The sequence below is a fragment of the Eurosta solidaginis genome, chromosome 1 (assembly GCF_040869045.1).
Source record: "Eurosta solidaginis isolate ZX-2024a chromosome 1, ASM4086904v1, whole genome shotgun sequence".
Classification (NCBI taxonomy): Eukaryota; Metazoa; Arthropoda; class Insecta; order Diptera; family Tephritidae; genus Eurosta; species Eurosta solidaginis.
This window is the reverse complement of record NC_090319.1, coordinates 86,534,806-86,555,566: the sequence shown is the minus strand read 5'-3', so window position 1 is coordinate 86,555,566 and position 20,761 is coordinate 86,534,806. Positions and strand designations below refer to the sequence as shown.

General features: G+C 34.0%; 1 protein-coding gene across 13 annotated transcripts in view; it reads right to left on the bottom strand.

Annotated features, from left to right (window-relative positions):
• Nucleotides 1-1,108: 1,108 nt before the first annotated feature.
• The window catches only part of LOC137236413 (transmembrane protein 47), a 71,820-nt gene continuing 52,167 nt past the window's right edge, over nucleotides 1,109-20,761 (bottom strand). For 8 of the 13 annotated variants that reach the window (XM_067758995.1, XM_067759003.1, XM_067759004.1 and 5 more), the window contains one exon: nucleotides 12,644-20,653. In XM_067758995.1, the coding sequence (XP_067615096.1) occupies nucleotides 20,493-20,653 (161 nt within the window). In that variant the 3' untranslated portion in view covers nucleotides 12,644-20,492. Of the gene's footprint in view, nucleotides 1,595-12,643; nucleotides 20,654-20,761 lie in introns of those variants that run through there. The other 5 variants (XR_010948406.1, XR_010948405.1, XM_067759001.1 and 2 more) reach the window with 5 other exon arrangements.

Genomic DNA, 20,761 nt, shown 5'->3' with positions numbered 1-20,761 from the left:
AATATAGAAAATGTAGAAATTCTACAGCAAGAGAGGAATTACAACAAACGCTACATATTAGAGATGCTGCACATAATAAATACACCCAGCGACAAACGCATGAACTTCAAATCTGATACAATTGGTATTGCCTCTGCCTTTAGGCAGCTGATCAACAACAACAACAATAATAGATAAGAGCATCTCCCACTGTTTACCAAAGAGTTCACCTGCAGGCTGCAGCTGATATCACTTGAGCGGCGCTCACTACTCATTTAGATAAATTTCTGCTTATGTTCATTTTTTGTTTATGATAACGGCTGTGTGTTATTTACATTTTATTGTTATTTGCTTTGCACTGTTCGTAAACTTATATTTTTGTTACACTAGTCGACATATTGCATTCAAAAATGTAAGTTCTGTACTTGTGGAAATGTGTATTTTTATGATTTTAATATGTATGTTTGTTCTTTTCGTACCTAGTCCTGATGATGACTTCTGACTGAAGTCGAAATATCGACAAATTAAATAATATAATTGTATATCAAAAATTCACGTATTGTGTTTTATTAAGAATATACAAATATTTGGCCTAGAGCTCGTTTATATTTAAAAAGTTATAATTCAAAGGCCGTAAACAACAAAAATAATTTTTGAATAGGTTTATAATAGGGGTATTATCTATGCCTAGAATCCATAGGAAACGTTGAAAGTTTTTCTTTTCAAGGAGATGAGGATATTACTTACCTGTGTAGGTGGTGCGTTCTCTCAGTGTTGCATAGACTGAGAAAATGTACCTAATATTACACCATGTGACATCCCAGCAAACACACTCTCTCGCGACAGAGTTTTGTTGTAGGCGATAACTAGTGTAATCTTGACTCGAGGAAATGGTCAGAAATCTACACTTATAATCGAGTCGAGAATGTTGGGAGACCTCAAGTTGTAGTTCAAGTCGAGTATACAAAAACTGTGTACTAAGAATTTCGAATGCACCCTCAAGATATGTTTAAGGGGAAAATAATCTTTTTTCTTAGGTTGAGGCATTCTAACATCAATAATTTCATTATCAGCTGTTTTTTTTTTTTAAAGAAGCCTGCAATTCATTGAAATTAAACAAATTAAATTTTTTTGAAACAGTTAATTGATTCATTTTTTCTGTATGTATATTATCATTTTATAATTTATTAATTAAAATATTACTTACGCTTAAAAATAATCGTATTTTATCAGATTATTATTGTTTTTTTTTTATTTTCTTTTTAATATAAATTATTTGTAATTGTAATTTTTTTTTGCCTTAATAACTATGTATATGTATGTATTAATTATAGATAATTCTACATAAATAAATTACCACCGCACGTTCCTGCCTACGATTTGTTCAATTTTGTTTTGCTTTGTTTTGGTTTTTTGTTTAATCTTGGTTTTCAGTTTCTTGTTGTTGTTATTGTTGTTGTTTAATTTGTTATTCGCTTTTGTGTTGTCATTTATTTATTTTTGGTTCTTTGCTTTCTTCAATTACAGGTTTCGGTTAATTCTACCATTTTTGTTATTTTTGTATTTTGCTTTTTGTTTCATGTTATTGCTGATGTTGCTGTTGTATTTTTTGTTGCTGTTGTTGTTTGTGTGTGTTTTGTTGATGCATTTGAATTCAAAATTAAAAAAATTAAATATGTATTTAATAAATAATTCTTTAGAAAATTATAAAATTTTTTTTTAATTCCATTCAAATTTGAAAACAATTTAAGTTTTTCAAGGTTTTTAGTATTTTTTTTAATGATTAATTGAAATTCCAAAATTTTAATTTGAAAATACTTTTCTTCATTAAATTTTCGCCATGTTTTATTGGCCACGGCATCAAGTCGAATGCAGCAGAATATTTTCTTCGTTTTTCAAAGAAATTGTTTTAGTAAAGAAATAATTTTTTTACGATTTGGAAACAAAAAATTCAATTTTTCAAAAGATTTCTTTAATAATTTAAAATCAATAGACCAAAATTAGAAGAGCAGCCCAAATTTTTTTTATAAAAAAAGGTATTAATTTTAATATTTTTTAAAATATTTTTATCATAACTTATTCGTGGTACATTAATAATCCTACTAAAAGAACTATCGCGATCAATGCTCATCTAGATGCTACCTTAAACAAAACAATAAGGGCTTTCTTCGCCAGCACTCGAGTCTGTAGCAAAACATGGAGACTATCTCCCAAAATACTGGACATTTAATACGGTTGTGAAGCCAATTGTCACCTATAATTCCTTTGTTTGGTGGTCGAAAACCACGCAAAAGAACAGCAATAACAAAACTAAGCAAACTGCATCGACTAGCTTGCACTGGCATAACAGGTGCGATGAGAACGTCCCCTGTTGATACACTTAGTGCCTTAGTGGGAAAACCTCCTCCGTATTCTAAGACAGAGGCAACACTTGCTACGCTAAAACTTCAAAATATCTCTGAGCTAAAGAACGGGTATATGACAGAGCATAAGAAAGAAATAAGAAAATGTATAGAATATTTCGTATTTGAACTACGTGATGCAATGGTCCCTATGCTCAGAATTTCATGGAATTTTGAAGTGTCCATTGTGGACAGAACTCTTTGGGAAAAAGAGTGTCCGTATACTGACCCTGACTCACGAGGTCTGTTACACGAATGTATCAAAAAACAAAGCAGTTCAGACGACACTAGATTGATTGCCCAGGGCAAAGGCAGGCCAATTTTATAATCCCAGAGGACCTCCGAACTCATACTGGATAATATACGGAACACTGTATCCTACGATATCACCCAAGTAAGTTTAATCTATCCGATACAAAAATCTGTCGCTTTTGTGAGCTGGGGAATGAAACGTTGGTTCACTTTCTTTTACAAACGCGTAGCTCTGCCAAGGCATAGACTCTTCCCTCTAGGTGGCGTGACTCGTAATCCCTTTGTAATATAGAGTAAAAAGCCTGAAGAGCAGCTTAAGAACATTAAAATCCTCCACATACAGTAATAGGCTGAAAGGTCAAGAACAATACATAGAACTAAATAAAGATCATCTAAATAATAATACCTTTTTCATCAAAAAAGTGTATGTTAAGACCTTAAGCTCGATTACAAACCCACAATCTCGCAACAAACAACAACCAACCGTTTTTTATTTTTAAACGTTCCTTTTGTTTTTAAACGGTTTTATTTAGCTTGAGTTGACAGGCAGGCCGCACGGCCGTTGTGAACGAATCTTGTAATTGAAATTTAAGTAACTTCCCGATAAGCGACAAGCTTGAAGCTTGGAATATAGTTCGGAACCCGATGACAATGCAATAATAAGAAAAAAAATCGGCGCTAGGTGGCGCAAGAATCGAGATATTCGCATTTGTGGTCCGATTTGGCTCATATTTGGAACACATTATACATGCAAGAATAGAAATCGACCTGTGAAAAAAATGGCCGCTAGGTGGCGCAAGGATCGAGATATTCACAAAATTCGCATTTGTGGTCCGATTTGGCTCATATTTGGAACACGTAATACATGCAAGAATAGAAATCGACCTGTGCAAAAAAGCGCCGCTAGGTGGCGCATGGATCGAGATATTCGCAAAATTCGCATTTGTGGTCCGATTTGGCTCATATTTAGAACACATAATACATGCAAGAATAGAAATCGACCTGTGAAAAAAATCGCCGCTAGGTGGCGCAAGGATCGAGATATTCGCAAAATTCGCATTTGCGGTCCGATTTGGCTCATATTTGAAACACGAAATACATGCAAGAATAGAAATCGACCTGTGAAAAAAAATCGCCGCTAGGTGGCGCATGGATCGAGATATTCACAAAAATCGTATTTGTGGTCCGATTTGGCTCATATTTGGAACACATAATACATGCAAGAATAAAAAGCGACTTATGGAAAAAAATCGCCGCTAGGTGGCGCAAGGATCGAGATATTCACAAAAATCGTATTTGTGGTCCGATTTGATTTGGTCCATATTTGGAACACATAATACATACATTAATAGAAAGCGACCTATGATGCCCGATTTGGCTCATATTTGGAACAAATATTGCATACAGTCCAGTAGAAGTGACATCAAAATATTTTGGAGTTGGAGGAGGGACAAGCATACGTGGCGCAGAGTCGAGTAAAGTCTTTGGAAGGATTATGTATTGAGGACTTAGGTTGTAACAAATTGTCAGGAAAGATCCTTGTAATAATGAGTCACTACATGAACTAAATAGAATGAGAAATAATAGGCAATTAAATAAAGACTAAAAACTTGAAAATAAAATAATTAAAAAAAATGTTTAAGTTAAACGGTTTTATTGAAAACAATACTTACATGAAATAATAATAATACGAAAAGCTAGAAAATAATTAGGTAGGTCCTAGGTACTAGTCATCACACTCCTTATCAATCTAGGGCGTTGATTAGACAATTAAATAAAAGCGTTGGACGCGTAATATTTCTATTGATAGTCATAAGTAAAACCAACTGAACCATAATCAGGTTATGCTACGACTCGGATTTTTAGAAATTTCAAGCGCCCAACGCTTTTATTTAATTGTCTGATCAACGCCCTAGATTGATAAGGAGTGTGGTGACTAGTACCTAGGACCTACCTAATTATTTTCTAGCTTTTCGTATTATTATTATTTCATGTAAGTATTGTTTTCAATAAAACCGTTTAACTTAAAAATTATTTTTAATTATTTTATTTAATACAGAAAAGATGGAACAAATTACGTTGCATGAAATTAAATAAAGAAACTAAAAAAAAGGAATAAAAAAAGTAACAAGATTTGTTTAGAACTTTCAAAACCAAAAAAAACGTAATAAATTTTTTTTCACATTAAAATTTTTGGTGGATTTTTTTTTTTTTTTGATATAGTTAAAAGTACTTAAGTGTAATGAAATATTTTTTTTTTCATTACATTCTTTTAATTATAATTATTACAAAAAACCTGCTGAAAATTTGAACATAAATGCATAAACTAAATTAAATAAACTTTTTTGATTACTATCTTTTAATTTTATTTGTTTTCTATACTGAAAATGCAGACGTGGGAATATGGACCACGTCGTAATCGCCGTCCCTATGGCGAGTAACGTTGACAAAGCGCAAAAGTTCATACATTTTTCCAAAAACTCTGTCTCGAATAATCTAAGAAACATCTCATCTTATGTTGATAACGTCCAGGATTCAGACCCAGATTTATTGGTACGGCTATATCATGCCAACCCAACGTGAGTGCTTGCAATGTGATCTCCATTTGCAGTCTGGACTGACACCACCTCATGTGAGGTGACAAAATCCGTTTCTTCTAAAGCTTCGAAAACTTCTTAATTTTATTGGGAGTAACAGGAAAGCCCTTTGTCTCATGATGCTAGCTAATTAAAACTGTACCCGAATTCAAATACTTCGTGGAGATTTCAAAAATTGGACAAAAAAACCCTGCAAAAACAATATACATATTGTGACGAATATTAACATTACTAAGCGATACTAGCATCACTAAGCCGATACTAAGCAGCCACTCGTATGTACGTAAACAAATCAATCATCATCTACACACATGCATACAAGGCAGCGGAGAGATACAAACGCATGTAATCATCAGCCGAAGTAGTACTCACATATACAGACGCATATGGCTACAAACTACAAATATACATGTATATGGCTGGTAACCAAGCATGAAGTTCGCGAAATTACTAGAAGTTAAGAGAAATGGGTGAACGAGGAAACCGAGTGTATAAAAGCAGTGCAAGCTGAGGCATGACGAATCAGTTTTGATTTAAGCACGCTATTAGTTGTGAAATATAAGTGTTATTGTGAAGTACTCTCAGAGTAGTCTAATAAAGACCATTTTACATTATTGAATATTGGAGTTATTTATTCAACAGTTTGGCGATTCGAACGTTAGCAGAAGGTATGGAATAAGTGGAATTCCCTTAAATTCATTACAATATCTATTCGCTATATACTACACCATGGATTTCAATTAGTGAGACATTGTTTTAAATATATTCACTCAGAACACATTTCGTCAGAGGAAGTTATTAGCCTATCTAGCAATGATAAGTTTTTATGGAAGTTTTTCTAAAACTGGCATCCTTCATTTGAGCTCTTTTTAGTATTTATGACATTACAAATATCAAAAGTCAGAAAACAGATAAAAGTCCACTTTCGCATCTTCAACAGGGTAACGGAAATGTTTATACCTTTCATGAAAATGGAATGTTATATATTAAGTTTGGTCCGATTCTCGAACGTTGTAAGTGCTTAAAGGAAATGAGAGAGATCCACCACCTGCCTGCTTATCCGTCTATCAGTTTGAACGCAAGCTAGCTTTGCAACTTTTGAGATAACTTGATGAAATTGGGTGAGCGGTTATATTTGGGTGTCCGATTAATCATTTCTCGGAACCGACCGGATCGAACCACTATGGCATATGTATATGTATCTCCCATACAAAAGACTTTGCTGGTAGTAATTTTTCGGACTTTCTTCCTCACTTTTAAAGCTAGAAGCTTGCAATTTTACAAGAAGCTTACACATAAGGCATTAATTGTTGTCTGGAAAAATTGTTAAGATCGGTCAGATATATAAATACAGCTGACTGTATTTATTTATGCATTTTTCATTCAGATTATTGTTCAGCTTCATTCTTGGAATTGTCCTTACATGTTTTTTTTTTAAATATATTTTGAACTCCTTAAAGCAGCACATAATCAACTCTTTTCTCCGTACATTGTGATAGGCGTTACTGCCCATCCCTGTTATTTTGAGCTCCTGTCGATTTCATCCTGAATCTATACAACGTTTCTAAATATTAAGAAGGTTATAGCTAAAAGTGAACTTGCTGTGATTGCATGGCTCATCTCATCAGTTGATTAGTTGATTTTACTTTATTAATTTCACTGGTATAGGGATAGTCAAAAGGAGATGGAAAACGTAAAATGTGACCAATACTACCGTGGTGTCAAGGCGAATTCAGTACCAGGTGTTGTTTTCCCTCCAGCTGATTGCTTCTTCTTGATAATTTTCCATACAAAGCCTTGTACAACAAAATATCAGTTAATCGAAATCTACGGCGAATTCAGTACCAGGTGTTGTTATCCCAACAGCTGATTGCTTCTTCTTGAATATTTTCCATACAACGCCTTGTACTTTAATGTCAGTTAATCGGAATCAATGCAAATTTTCTTTTGACTTGACATTCTTCTGCACGGCGAATTGATTGAATTCGCTTGGCCACCACCTGGTATAGATTCGCCTTGCGTGGTATTCAATTTTTTATAGAAAAAAATTGTTTTACATCACTTCAAACTATTTTTCAGTAAATGCATCTAATTTAGCGCATTATTTTCCTACAACACACAAGAATTCTATTCCATTCGCCTAACACCAACACGCAGATTTTGACAATCTGAACAAAGGTATGTTGTTGCCGTGTAGATGAGCAAACCATATAGTTGAACCATGCTGTAATTATTAATAATAAAAAAATATCTAAAAATTAAATAAAGACACAGAAAAAATTTTTTAATCAATCAAATTGTTTTTATTTCGGTTGGGAAAAGTAAAACATTACACACAAAAAAGTTAAAAAATACTTAAATAATAAAAAAAGTTAATAAGTAGTAAAAATATAATGAGGTACTAATATCGGTCTGATTTGCTAAATTAATATCAGGTAACCAAACTTTCTTTTTAAAGCTCAAAGTATTAAAATTGAAGTTATTTTTTGCTTAATATACTTCAATTAAAGACGAACATTTACTTTTTAATAGCATCATTCTGTATTGCGAACGATAACTCAGACGTACGAATCGTCTCTTAGCGATTTCGCCTAGCAATTTAGGTATTCTCGAGCATTTTCGTATATTTCTTCCGCTATATCAAAGTAAATGTTGTTATCATTTAACGAGGACGGATTCAGTAAAAGGTGGTGTTATTCCATCAGCTGTTTGTTTCTGATAGTTTCCAAGCAAAGCTTCGGTACAGCAAGATGTCAGTTAATTGAACTCGCTTTCCATTATACCTTGCATTTAACATAATGTAATAAAGAATGAAGCAATGCGATTCGCCGTGCAGCAGAATGTGAAGTCATAAGAAAAATGGTATTGATTTCGATTAACTGACAGCTTGTTGTACCAAATTTTGATAGGAAAATCCAAGGCGAATCCATACCAGGTGGTGGCAAAGCTAATTCAACCAATTCCCCGTGCAGAAGAATGTCAAGTCAAAAGAAAATTTTAATTGATTTCGATTAACTGACATATTAAAGTACAAGGCGCTGTATCAAGGCGAATTCAGTACAAGGTGTTGTTATCCCACCAGCTGATTATTTCTTCTTGATTATGTTCCATACAGCGCCTTGTACTTTAATATGCCAGTTAATCGAAAACAATTAAAATTTTCTTTTGACTTGACATTCTCCTGCACGGCGAATTGGTTGAATTTGCTTTGCCACCACCTGGTATGGATTTGCCTTGCGATGTATGGAACATAATCAAGAAGAAGCAATCAGCTGATGGGGTAACACCACCTTGTACTAAATTCTACTTGGAACTAGGCAATAAGCTCATGAGATAATATCGTCCTGTCTCCGCTAACAGTTCGAAAATTTATTTGATAAATTTTTAAGGATGCCGTATGTTAGCTTTGTCGGGTAAGTTTGGATACCCTCATTATTTTTATCAAATCGTAGCATCATTTTAAGTATAAAATAAAACTTTAAATTTAAATTATTTGAGTGTATGAGTCTAGTCATATATGTAATACTCCTATTGCTAATACAAAATGCTCGCAATGTGTTTTGGATGCGACATCAAAGCAAGACAGCCTGCAAAATTTTTGTGATTGTAGCAGCATAAGTGTGACAAGGAAAAACTTAAATTTTTGTACATTCGATTATTGAATACAAAAACAAAAACATGTAAACAGCAATATATTGGCACTCTGATGTTGGGGAATGTACTTAGCTTTTTGTAGCAATATAGAAGTATTACATATATGAATGAGTCTAGTCAGTGAGTTAGATATAACATTGCAAAACTAAAAATTAACACTAATAAAATCTAATAAACAAATTATAAAAATTATTCAGCAACGTAAGTAGGACGTAAGGACCTAAACCTTAATTTATTGATATGTTTTTTGTTTAACTCAATTTGTCACGATTGTTGCATACCGCTTTGAGTGACTGTTAGTTTTTTATAGCTGAAATTATTTTATGCAAGTCGAGTTCATTCAAGTCGGCAAACAATAATCGTGATAGGACTGAATATATGTATGTATATAGTATGGCGCAGAAAATTGACAACTGTTTGACTTGTCTAACGTTAGCCGTTTTTGGAGTGCTTACTGCTTAGTTAGAAATTATTTTATTTCCAAGCATAAATTACTTGATAACATGAAATTTTTAGTAAAACAATTATCTATAATTTGAAAACACGTGACTGAAAATTTCAAATTTTGTTTTTATGCAAGACGAAACCAGCCCTGGATTTTGAATGAAAGAATGGGTCCTTAGGGTGAAAACAAAACTATAATTTTGTCATTTGTTTCAAATGTCGCCATAATATGGGAGCATTCACTCGCTTTAATGAGTGAGAGTAAACCAAAATGGTTAACACTCGTCCAGTAGTCATCTAATTTTTTTCTTTGAATAGTCTCGAACTGGCGCGAAAAAAGTTCCCAACCGTTCCGAAAAGTACGGCAAACTGTTACCGAAAAGAGCTGCGAAATTTTTTATAATATAGAAAAATACTTGGCGTTATGTACCTCCGAGAATACTCAGGCCGAGATTCCCTACTATTTTGCGGGACTAGACCTACATATTTCATGCCGACTGCGAAATGCATCTTCAAGGAACCTCAGCTGGTTATGGGGCTAATAATATTTCAGCGGCAGGTATGCCCGTCGTAAGAAACGACTAAAATGCTCAGACCAAGAAGGTTAGACGTGATCAAATCAAATCCTTCCCGTGATGGTCGGTATAATACCTTAATAGTGCTTTCCAGAAAGTACCGAATCAATATGCGGCAAAGTACCATCATCATCGATAAGACTAATCAAAACCTTCCGGGAGTATCTTTGTCGCTAAAAGAAGAAGAAGGCATCTGCAAGTTAGATGCATTTTCGCTGAGAAGCTTTACATGACAGAAATAGCTTCGCAGTGTTTGCCAAACCACTATTGAGGGGCGACTGCGCTAAGAACAATTTTTTCGAAACTATTTTGATATTCACCCCTATTCTGCATTTCGATTACGTTCCCGTTCTACGCTCCGCTTTAATCGAAGTTGGGTATTCTGCCCTACGACGGAATCGTAACAAGAAGAGGAAGAGCAAATGATTTTTCGAAATCAGCTGCTTGTACGGAATGTGTGAACATTGGGACAAAATAAATTAAAGAAAATTTGTAAAAAACACTGAAAAACGTTTATATTTTATTATCCACGCCATTTTGCACAAAAAAAAGCAATAGAATATATTGCCGCAGTGTTATATTTTTTTGAGGGAAGTGCTTTCATAATTGTGTGTTTTTGTCGTTCTTTTGGCCAATTCCCTGCCGTGGCCACCAAGTTTTGTTAAAACGGATTCCTACGAATATAGTTGACATGTTCTGAATTTTATGTATGCTAATTTCATTGCACTGGCCTAAAATACTTTATAAAGGTTTATTTATTCTTTCCGCAAGGATTATTTACATTTTCGCTTCACCTTCCTCTACTACGGCAGCTTGCTTTGGCATATAACTGGACCCAACGAACAGACACAAATTATAGCTGTATATTATAATGGAATCAATAGCCGCGGCATTATTTGTGGAGTTGGAAAGCAACGCATACGAAAATGGCCACGCTAGAATGGAAAGGCAAATATTGCGAGATTTGTGTAATCCATTTGAGATGAGTGACGAATTGTAAGAAATTGAACTTAAAAGTGGTAAAGTTTAATGACTTATTTTCTCATTTAGGTTCAAAAAAACTTTCGACTTAATAAGGATGCTTTCAAGTATGTGTTAGATACTTTTGCAGGGCAAATACGTCCAAGGACTTCGACATCGACATATTGTTTTTAACCTGAAAACATATAAAAAACAATCATCATCAATCCTTCTACGTTTTTTAACAAGTTTTACTTACATTTTTGTTAAAATTCTGTTATAAATTAATAAAAAAATAAAAAGAAAATATTTTTCCGCCAACTAATTTGCAACTTAGAAAAACGGAACTACGATCGAAATGCAGAATACACAAAATCGAACGATTCGAAGTTGGATCGAAAGAGATTGGAACGCAGAATACCAAAATTGCCAAATCGAAAAAATTCCAATCCAAGTCGAAATGCAGAATAGGGCTGATTGCTTTTCCCGCGTCCTGAGCCTATCACTTTGATGTGGTAGGCAAACACGCTACCACCTCAACACGACGGCCGATTGAAATTGGTGAAATTAATACTATATTGACCATAAATTAAATCCGAAATGTTCTAAGTTAACTCAATTCCGATATTTCTGAGAAAGATACAGAAAATTATATCAACCCTGTAACACGAGTAATTTCAAAAATATGATGACTTCGACCAGAAATATAACCCCAAATGAACTGAACTGGGAGGGATTCAAGGGGTTGTGTAGCGCAATATATAGCTTCTTCAACCCAATTGTCAACCTCACCTTCGAGCGGCGAATCCCGTTTCACTAACAGACGAGGCTCTGGCGACCCCAAGCTCCTCATGGAACTTGGGGGTGGGGAGGGAGGGATGGCCTGAAGGTTTAATGTGACCATATAAATCGTTCCCGAGATGGTCGGGCCAGCACCTTAATGGTGCTGTGTTACCGGAGCGTATCGGATCTGTATCCGACAAAGGACCATCACATCGATAACACTCCCCAAAACCTTCGGGGAGTAACTAATCGCTACAACAACAACAACAACAACAACTGAACTGGGACCCCAAATAGTGCCGAAACAACCCCTACGTTAATTCAATTTCTAAAGTGATAGCTCACTGGAACCTAAATGTTCTAAACTTGTCCCGAAATAAGCTTGATTTTGCACTTTGATGCCGAATTGATACTTAAAACACTTCAAGCGGACTGCTAAGTGAACTCGACTCCGCAATCCAAAGTGATGCTTTGGAAATTCTTGAGGTTACTGGTTGCATAACGACGACATGAAAAATGCGAAACATGCTTCTAAGCCTTTCCAGCATTAAACTTTTCACATGTTCAAATAACCCCGCGAGGGGGGGGGGGGGGGAATACTGGTTTGTGAAATGATGAATTGAAAACAAGTTTTAATATATTTGAATAAGTTTTTATTTGAAATTTGCATTTCACTGAAAAAGAAATCCCTCCCCCTTGGTCCGCCTTGGTCTTGCCTTGTTGTTATTCAGGGCAGTGTTGTGTCTTTCTATTATTTTCGGCAAATTTTTTATATTTAATAACTTTATAACTTTGTTTAGCACAGTAAAAACAGCTAGTAAGCACAAACAAAATAATATATGTATATGTAAGTGTGTGTGACAGAAAATGCCCCTAACTCGAATGCTGTTGATTTTACATGGCAGGCAGATATAGGTTCGAATGCGCTAGCCTTTGCTCGTATACGGCACAATTACTTTGGCTGCTACTAACTCAAAAAGTAATAAAGATATCGATATTCGGATTTGACCAATTTCGAAAACGAACTTTCATTTGTAATAATTCGTTAAACGTTTTTTTTTGTTTCGAGATATGGATCTTTTTTCGCGGGAAGTCACATATGTATGTATATAAATATATAACAGACTTAAATTAAAGTAACATAATTAGCTTTTTTGTTTTATCTTTTAGTATACTTTTTTAATTTCACAGAATAAAAAAATAAAAAATAAAAATACAAAACTATTAATAAAAACAATTAACTTATTCAATAGTGTAAGTGCCAAATTTACGAAAAATAAATCAGAATTAAAATATTTAAAATTTGTTGGATATGTAATTTTGTGAACATTACAAAGCTATTTTATTTTTTTGTAAATTTGGAAGTATGTACTTATGTGTGCTTGTGTAATACATTTTTTCTTCGTTTTATTATAAATAATATTTGTGTAACAATTTTATTTGTTCAATATTTGTACATTAGGGGTGGTCATTCGAGTATAAACCATATAAATGAAGTCAGAAAATGTTAGGTTACATATTTTTTTTTTATAAAAATTAAGGAAAAATATATGTAAACGGTTTGGATTATGTACAACAACAATATGTACATGGGACGTCATGCTTTGAACCCGTTTTAGGCTTGTACATTTAATAACTAAATCATGTGTAAAATTTTCGCTTAATTTTTTTTTTAACACAATACATACTAATTAGGGCTGGAACTATCCGCATATTCGAATATCCTGATATCCATACGGATATCCGTTGACACGGATAAAATCCGGACGGCATGGATATCCGGTTAATATTCGTTTGTGAAACTATCCGGATATGTGGATCTATGAAGATCCAGTTAATAACCGTACTTTTGGATCTCCAGTGAAATCAACAAATTTATGTATCGTATATGTTTATTTAACATTAATAGCAATAAATTCGTGGGACATTTAAATCAATTAAAAATGAATACAAAAAAGGAATACAAAATATTTTGCGAATAATTTTTTGATGTTTGCTTCGTTCATTTCTGATATGCAGATATTCAACTTTTATATTCCAGTATCCGGATTTTCCATTTACGAATCCGTATATCCGGATAGCCGGATTTTTTGCTTAACTATCCGGTTATTCCAATATCCGGTTTATCTAATGATAAAATGTATTACAATTTTCAAGGTATTTATTATTACTTGAATAAAATTAATTTACAAATACAAATATGCATACAGTCACTTACATCCAAAAATTTTTGAAATATTAACGCTATCAGCTAGTAGCGTTTTCGCTCTAGGCAATGCGAATTCAGTACCAGGAGGTAGTGTGTTCACTTCCAAAACCAGTTTGATAGTCGATTTTTCGTATAGAAGAAAATAGTATGTTCTGAAAATTTCTGATACCAACATGTTGACAAATAAAATTGTGGTAAATTTAAAAAAAGGAGGTAGACATGGTAGGAAGGGAAATTTGCCAAAAATGTGGTAGTGGCTACACTGCCAGAAGGTGTTATACCATTAGCTGATTGCTTCTTCTTGCTAATTACAAAGCAACGCCTCAGCACAGCAAGATGTCAGTTAATCGAAATCAATACTAATTTTCTCTTGATTTGACATTCTTCTGCACGGCAAATTGGGTTGAATTCGCTTTGTCATCATCTTTCACAGATTCACCTTGGCTCTAGCAATTTTGATTGTTTTTTATGGCTAACAAGTCAACTTGATCTGACGAAGATGCGCGAATCAGAAAATGTGTGTGTCAGTGCGATCTTTGCTTTGAATTTTGGATTAAGGCAAAAAATTTAAGCCAAAAAAAGTACTGTAAAATTATAGACTATGACATTTGGACTTTCTGTGACTGAAAAACCAAAAAATTTTAATAATTCTGCTTCTTATCGTTTGTTTTCGTAAATACTGCAAAATCGTAACTCAAAATAAATAAGCTGCTTTCTTTTTAGAATTTTTTTATATGCATTTGAATTTAAAATTGTTCGGTACCCGTGCAAACCAAACATGTTTTCAGGGATCAGTGACAAGATCGAGGCCGATGTGAAACCACTTGTATAATCCTGATACCAGATAAGTTACATTCGAAAGAAATTACGCCGAAAAAATGGTAAAAATAGTCACAGCAATAGGCTCGAAATAGTCCCAAAGGACGCAATACTCAAAAAAAAGTCCAGAAATAGTCCTCAAATTATTTAAAATTGATGTCGATAGATCACCAAAAAAACAAATATTCCGAAACTAAATAGAACTGAAAAAAAAATAAACAAAAATGTACTAAACTTATCCCGGAATAGCACGAATCTGATCTCAAAAGATCGCGATCAAAATGATTACGACCTTATCCCAAAAAAGTGGCGAAAAAACTGATAAACTATATTAAGCCGCTGCCGGAATTATGCCGATATCATACCACGATTGATAGCTGAAGAAGTTTCGAAAATTATTTCGAAAATAGTTACGAATTATTTAGTAACTATGCCATCTTCGACAATTTCGGACTTAAACTGTACCGAATCGTGAAGTAAGTTTGAGCACGAATCTGATCTGAAAAGTTTCTGACCAAAATGATCACGAACTTATCCCAAAAAAGTGGCGAATAGCACTTCTCAATAACATTAAACCACTGCCGTTATTGTTCCGATATCATACCACGATTGACAGCCGAAGAAGTTTCGAAAATTGCGAATAATTTAGTAACCCTCGACTACAGCTAAATTTTTAATTAGATAATTCCGAAGGAGCTCGTAAAAAGTTGCGAATCGATCATCACTTAACTTGATTTCGCTGTTTTAAAAATTATGGCAAACTGATGCCCAACAAAAATTTTCGAAATTATTGAAAGTGCTCTGAACTCGTTCGGGAATGAACTCGAAATTTGCCCGAATCATCAATTAAGTTTAAACAATTTCTATAATTACAATTTCTATAACGAGATTATTCCGAAAATAACTCCGAAACTGCACTACCCCGATTTTGGCCGGAAATTTAACGTCAAATGTCCTAAAATCGTCGGTAAGTAAACTCGATTTTGCACCTAAATGGTTCCAAATTGCTCGTGAAAGAAGTTGCCCCAAGTTGGCCATCAACTTAACTCAATTTCGAAATTGCAGTAAGGAGAGCTCTACCCTTAAATGTCATTCCAAAAATACACCAAAATTATACCAGCGCGGTAACGGAACTATTTCGCAATTCGAGTTGACCAGAAACAAAATCAAAGCTGTTCTAAACGCTGTCCTGAAATTAATTTAACTTCGGTATTTTCAGAATGATCGCGAACTGAGTCCTAGATGTCCGGAATATGCACGATTTTGTATTAATATGGCACCGAACTGACCCTAATATACTAGCAAATCGACATCTGATTCAATTCGAATCCAATATCAAAAGTGATTTCTTGGAATCCAAAAGCTCGCAGGCTGCATAACGACAAAATAAGCAAAAAACGTGTACAGTACTAAAGTTTTGGGATATTCGTCATAGATTTTGTTAACGTTTGATGATGCGTACAGTTTGTAATCAATGACAAAATGGCATACAAAACGGTAGGTACTGCGTTCGAGTCCGTGCTCGATTGAATGAAGGCAACAGTGCAAAAGCAAATATTTGGTTTGGTTTGTTTTCACACTCTGATACCAACTTTGAGTATATGTATAAATAGGTTTATGTATGTAAATTTTTGTTTATATAAAGCATATTATCTGTTTGTTGCTCTTTATGACTTGGTGCACATATTCAATCTAATTGGAAGTTCTTTGCTTTTTTTTTTGGAATTGGTAGGATAATGAACTCGAGTTTGCATTACATACTTTTCAAAAAATATTTCCTTTTGCTTTAGAAATACATTTTTGTTCCATTCAGTATTTAACATGTTTTGCGCTACACTTTTATTATGCTTACATTTAATTAGATTTTATTACATTAATTCTTGTATGTGTATGTATGTATTATTTTTCTTATAAGCAGTTTACACCGAGATAAGGTTATGAACACAAATGACTTTTTTTTAATTGGAAGTACAGAAGATTTTGGGTTACAAAAGTTTGAAAAGATAATTGTAAGAAATTAAGTGATGAATTTATACAAAAATGTGTACATACATACATTGTTAGCTGTTTATATACTCTGAGAATACATGATTATATGTAGATATATGTACTATGCTTGTGGATATGTGGTATATGCTAAACGACTAAATACGATCACATGAATATATGCAGTGGGTATATTAGGATGGTTCGATTTGTATGCGCGAAAGTTACCGATATCGCGCCATCGATTTTTCGATAGGATTTGGGCTTAGGAAAAAAAGTTCCACTACGCATACCCATAAAAATAATTTTCGAGCCTGCGAAATTTAATTTTTTTTTTCGACTTTGATTTTTAAGGTTTTTTTCATAACCTACTAAAAAAAAACTGTTATCGCCAACGTTTTTAGCGGACATTTTTGGGTCGGACAGGGTATACATATGAAAATTTTTTTAGTAGGTCATGAAAAAAACCTTAAAAATCAAAGTCGAAAAAAAGTCAAAAAAATGAAATTTTGCAGGCCCCAAAATTATCTTCTTGGGTATGCGTAGTGGAACTTTTTTCCTGAGCTCAAATCCTATCGAAAAATCGATGGCACGATATCGGTTAATAAATCGACCCAGTCTTTGATATATGTGATAGCTGAAATGTTTATAATGATGATTTTACCCAAACGCATGTGTATAATGTTGGTACATACCCACCTAAAATGTGTCAGTAGCTGTAAAAGTTAAGGAATACGACAGCAGTACTACGTTTTCCATTTATTTAAAATTTGCTCTCTGCAGAAACACCCACGACCTAACCCGTATCCCATAATTTAAGCTGTGTTCTAAAGATCTCTCTCCCTGATCTACTAGTAGGCTCTCTGCGCTCTGCTCTCTTCTTATCATATGCAGGCCATGCTTTTTTGGTATTTTACATGTGTCCGTGGGGGACCAATTTTGAAATGACTGCATCTTGTATCTGCTATATAAGTGTCTTTAGCCATAAGTGCTATAGTTTACGAATAGTTTCGCTTGGAAGATGGAAACTGGGATCTTTAGTTTTTTGTGAATATGCCCTCCCCTAGACTGCATTCCATTTTTTTTCTATATAGAGAATGATTACGTCTCCTTTCATAATTGCTTCCCTCTCTTTCTATAGCTTTTTTCAAAATTCAGGGTGGGCGAGATGTAGTCTGAATCCGCCAAACGTACGAAGACTACCATTTAGGCCCGGTTTATCAGTGGTTGGTTAAGCTAAGCTTAAAGTAAGCTTGCTTAAACTCTAGTCAAATTTAAACTCCAGTTAAACTACTGAGCAGTTTTCCAGTCACCGTTTAAGGCCGCCTTTGGGGTATGCTGTTTTGTACGGCAACATTACTTTTTTTATTATCTAGATAATTTGTAGATACGGCAACAAACATGGAAAAAATTTGCCCGCGAAATATATATCTAGTTCCGGAACTGATATCTAACAGCATTATTTAATTATTCTTAAACCACATAGTTCTCGAGTGGATACCCAACTTCATTCTCCAGTCACAATCCAACCTTTGAGAAATTTTGTAAAATTAAAAGTTTTCCAGTTGATCTCCAACATCATTAATATTTTCCAATTATTGTACTAATTTCGAGAGATTTTGAGAAATGTACAGTTCTCAAATGAATATTCAACCAATTTTTCCAGTTGATATCTGACATTATATATCGAGTTGAGGTGGAGTTGAAAAAAATCTCCAAGGTGTTCCAAAACCAACAGCTGTTTATTGTGAGAAATAAACACCTGGTTGATAGCAGTAATTAATCAAGAATAAATTATATAGGCCGCCGCCGTTGTGTGATGGTAGCGTGCTCCGCCTACCACACCGAATATCCTATATCAACATCATTGAATCTTACATTTGAGTCCAGTGAGAGAACCACAAGTTGTTAATTAAAATTTTCAACTTAAGTAATAGCATATTTTGCTTTATAAAAAGTTCCCTCTTTTAGAAGTATGACTAGTTATCAACATGAGCTCTAATGGTACTCAAGCCCAAATGCTTGATGGTTATATTCGACGCCATTTCGTACGAACGCAAATAACTGATAGGTTAACTAGAGTTTAACCCTGGCAGATCTGCCGCTTAGGGTTAGCTTAAACTTTAGTTAAAGTAGACTGAAAAACTGCAGAATAAGTTTAGGCGTAGTTTAACTGACAAACTGGGTTAACTTGTACTGAAAAACCGGGCCTTAATCATACTAATATCGCCATTTCATTGGACATATTGCAGTTAGATTTGTGTGAAGGTACAAGGCTAACTGGTCAAGGATCACATTAGTGCATCTGTTGAACATATCTTCCTCTTACATATGACCGTTTTGTACGATTAGTACGTAATGTAAGCCTACGCAACTATTTTTTGAATGTTGTGTGTCCAGTTAAGCTTACTGTCTATTTCGACATCATCGATGACTCCCATGTGGAGGCTGGGAGTTTGGTGCAGTTGAGTGAAGACAGCGGTAATTGTGGGATTGTGGTTTTGTTAATAAAAAGTATAACCTTTCGGCGTTTTCTTTTGTGGAGAAAATGTTACCCTCATGTCGCACTCTTAGATTTTAACTTTTGATGTAGGTCGCTTAGCGCTCTGCAAAATAGCTGCATTTTTAGGCAATGCTACCCCGTTTTCTTCTTCGGTGGCACATATTTCCTGAAGAGAACATACAAAAGAACGAACGTGCTTAGAAGAAACAACAAGACATTATTAAAAAAAAAAAAAACACGCCAGCACATTTTCCCCAATGGTTGGGTAAAAAGTCCCCTATACTGCTATAACAACGCCTTTACACATAAAAATGACGTTACTTACAAACGTTTTACTTTACTTACCTTATTAACTTTTTACTGAGTTCGATTCGTTCAATGCTACGCCCAAAATAATAGAGAGTACATCTCACGTATTATACGTGCGCTATTATAACGCTGAAACGTGAATAATAATTTTGGAATTTGAAAGGCAAGCAACAATATTGAGGCCTTATTGTTAATGTGATACATTTTAAACCTATATTTATCTACAATTTACTTGTAACCTAAGACCATAAACAAGTTTATTTGTTACGGCTATACCAGTATTCTTTTTCCTATAAATGGTTTCCCTCTATTTACGCGTAACTCAATAATGATGCCGAAATTACGCAAATGTGTACGCTGTGAAGGCTTTGTGAAAGACTCAAATTTTTTGGTGGGTATACATTCATATGTATGTGTATGTATGTGAGTGTTTGTGTACTACACCTTACTAAAACAGCACCATCTCAAATAGTGAACAACATTTTCTACTTTCTACAAGAAGTATACTTATGTGCTAAAACTTTTGGAAAAACTAAAATTTTCTTTTTTATATATTTTTCAATTTTGTAAGATTTCGTCCGAAACCATGTAAACTCGAAGTTTTATTTAAACTGACGAAAGGATGCGTGACAGTGGCCGTTCATTCAATGGTAGTATGTAAGTGTTTACATGTTACGTATTTATGTATTTGTGTGTTGATTTGGTGTTTTATTTATTTTGAATTGCTCTTTTTCTTCTCTTCATTGTGTTATTTTTATCTTTTTTTTTTTAGTATAAAGTTTTGGCGCTATTACGACAAAAATCACACAAGCCATAACTGTTTTAATCATTGCTTTTTGATTTTTTGACTGTAATTTTTTCAATTTCTTTTGCTTCTCAATGTCTACGGTTTGTTGTTGTGAATTTATAGTTTTTTTTTTGTTTTTCTTGTAATAGTAGTTAGTAGTATTATATCAGTAGAAATCGCATAACTTACTTAAATATCTAAAGAACGACGTCAGGCAGGTCGTGCGGCCTGGCCTAGGCGCGCATTTGGTTTTCATGTACAATTTTTCTTTCCTTATAATAAATCTCCTCTGATTCCTTATCGCATAGCAGTAACACAACGCCACCGAATAGGAATATAGCTGCACCCCAGCCAACGCCATAGGCCCAACCAAATTCCCATATTGGCCGATTCGCTAAAGTAAACAGAAAAATATATAAATTAATATATAACATTGACGTCAATAATAAAATCTAAAAACATAAAGTAAAACTGCTGTTTTTAATTTTGTTCATGTATCATA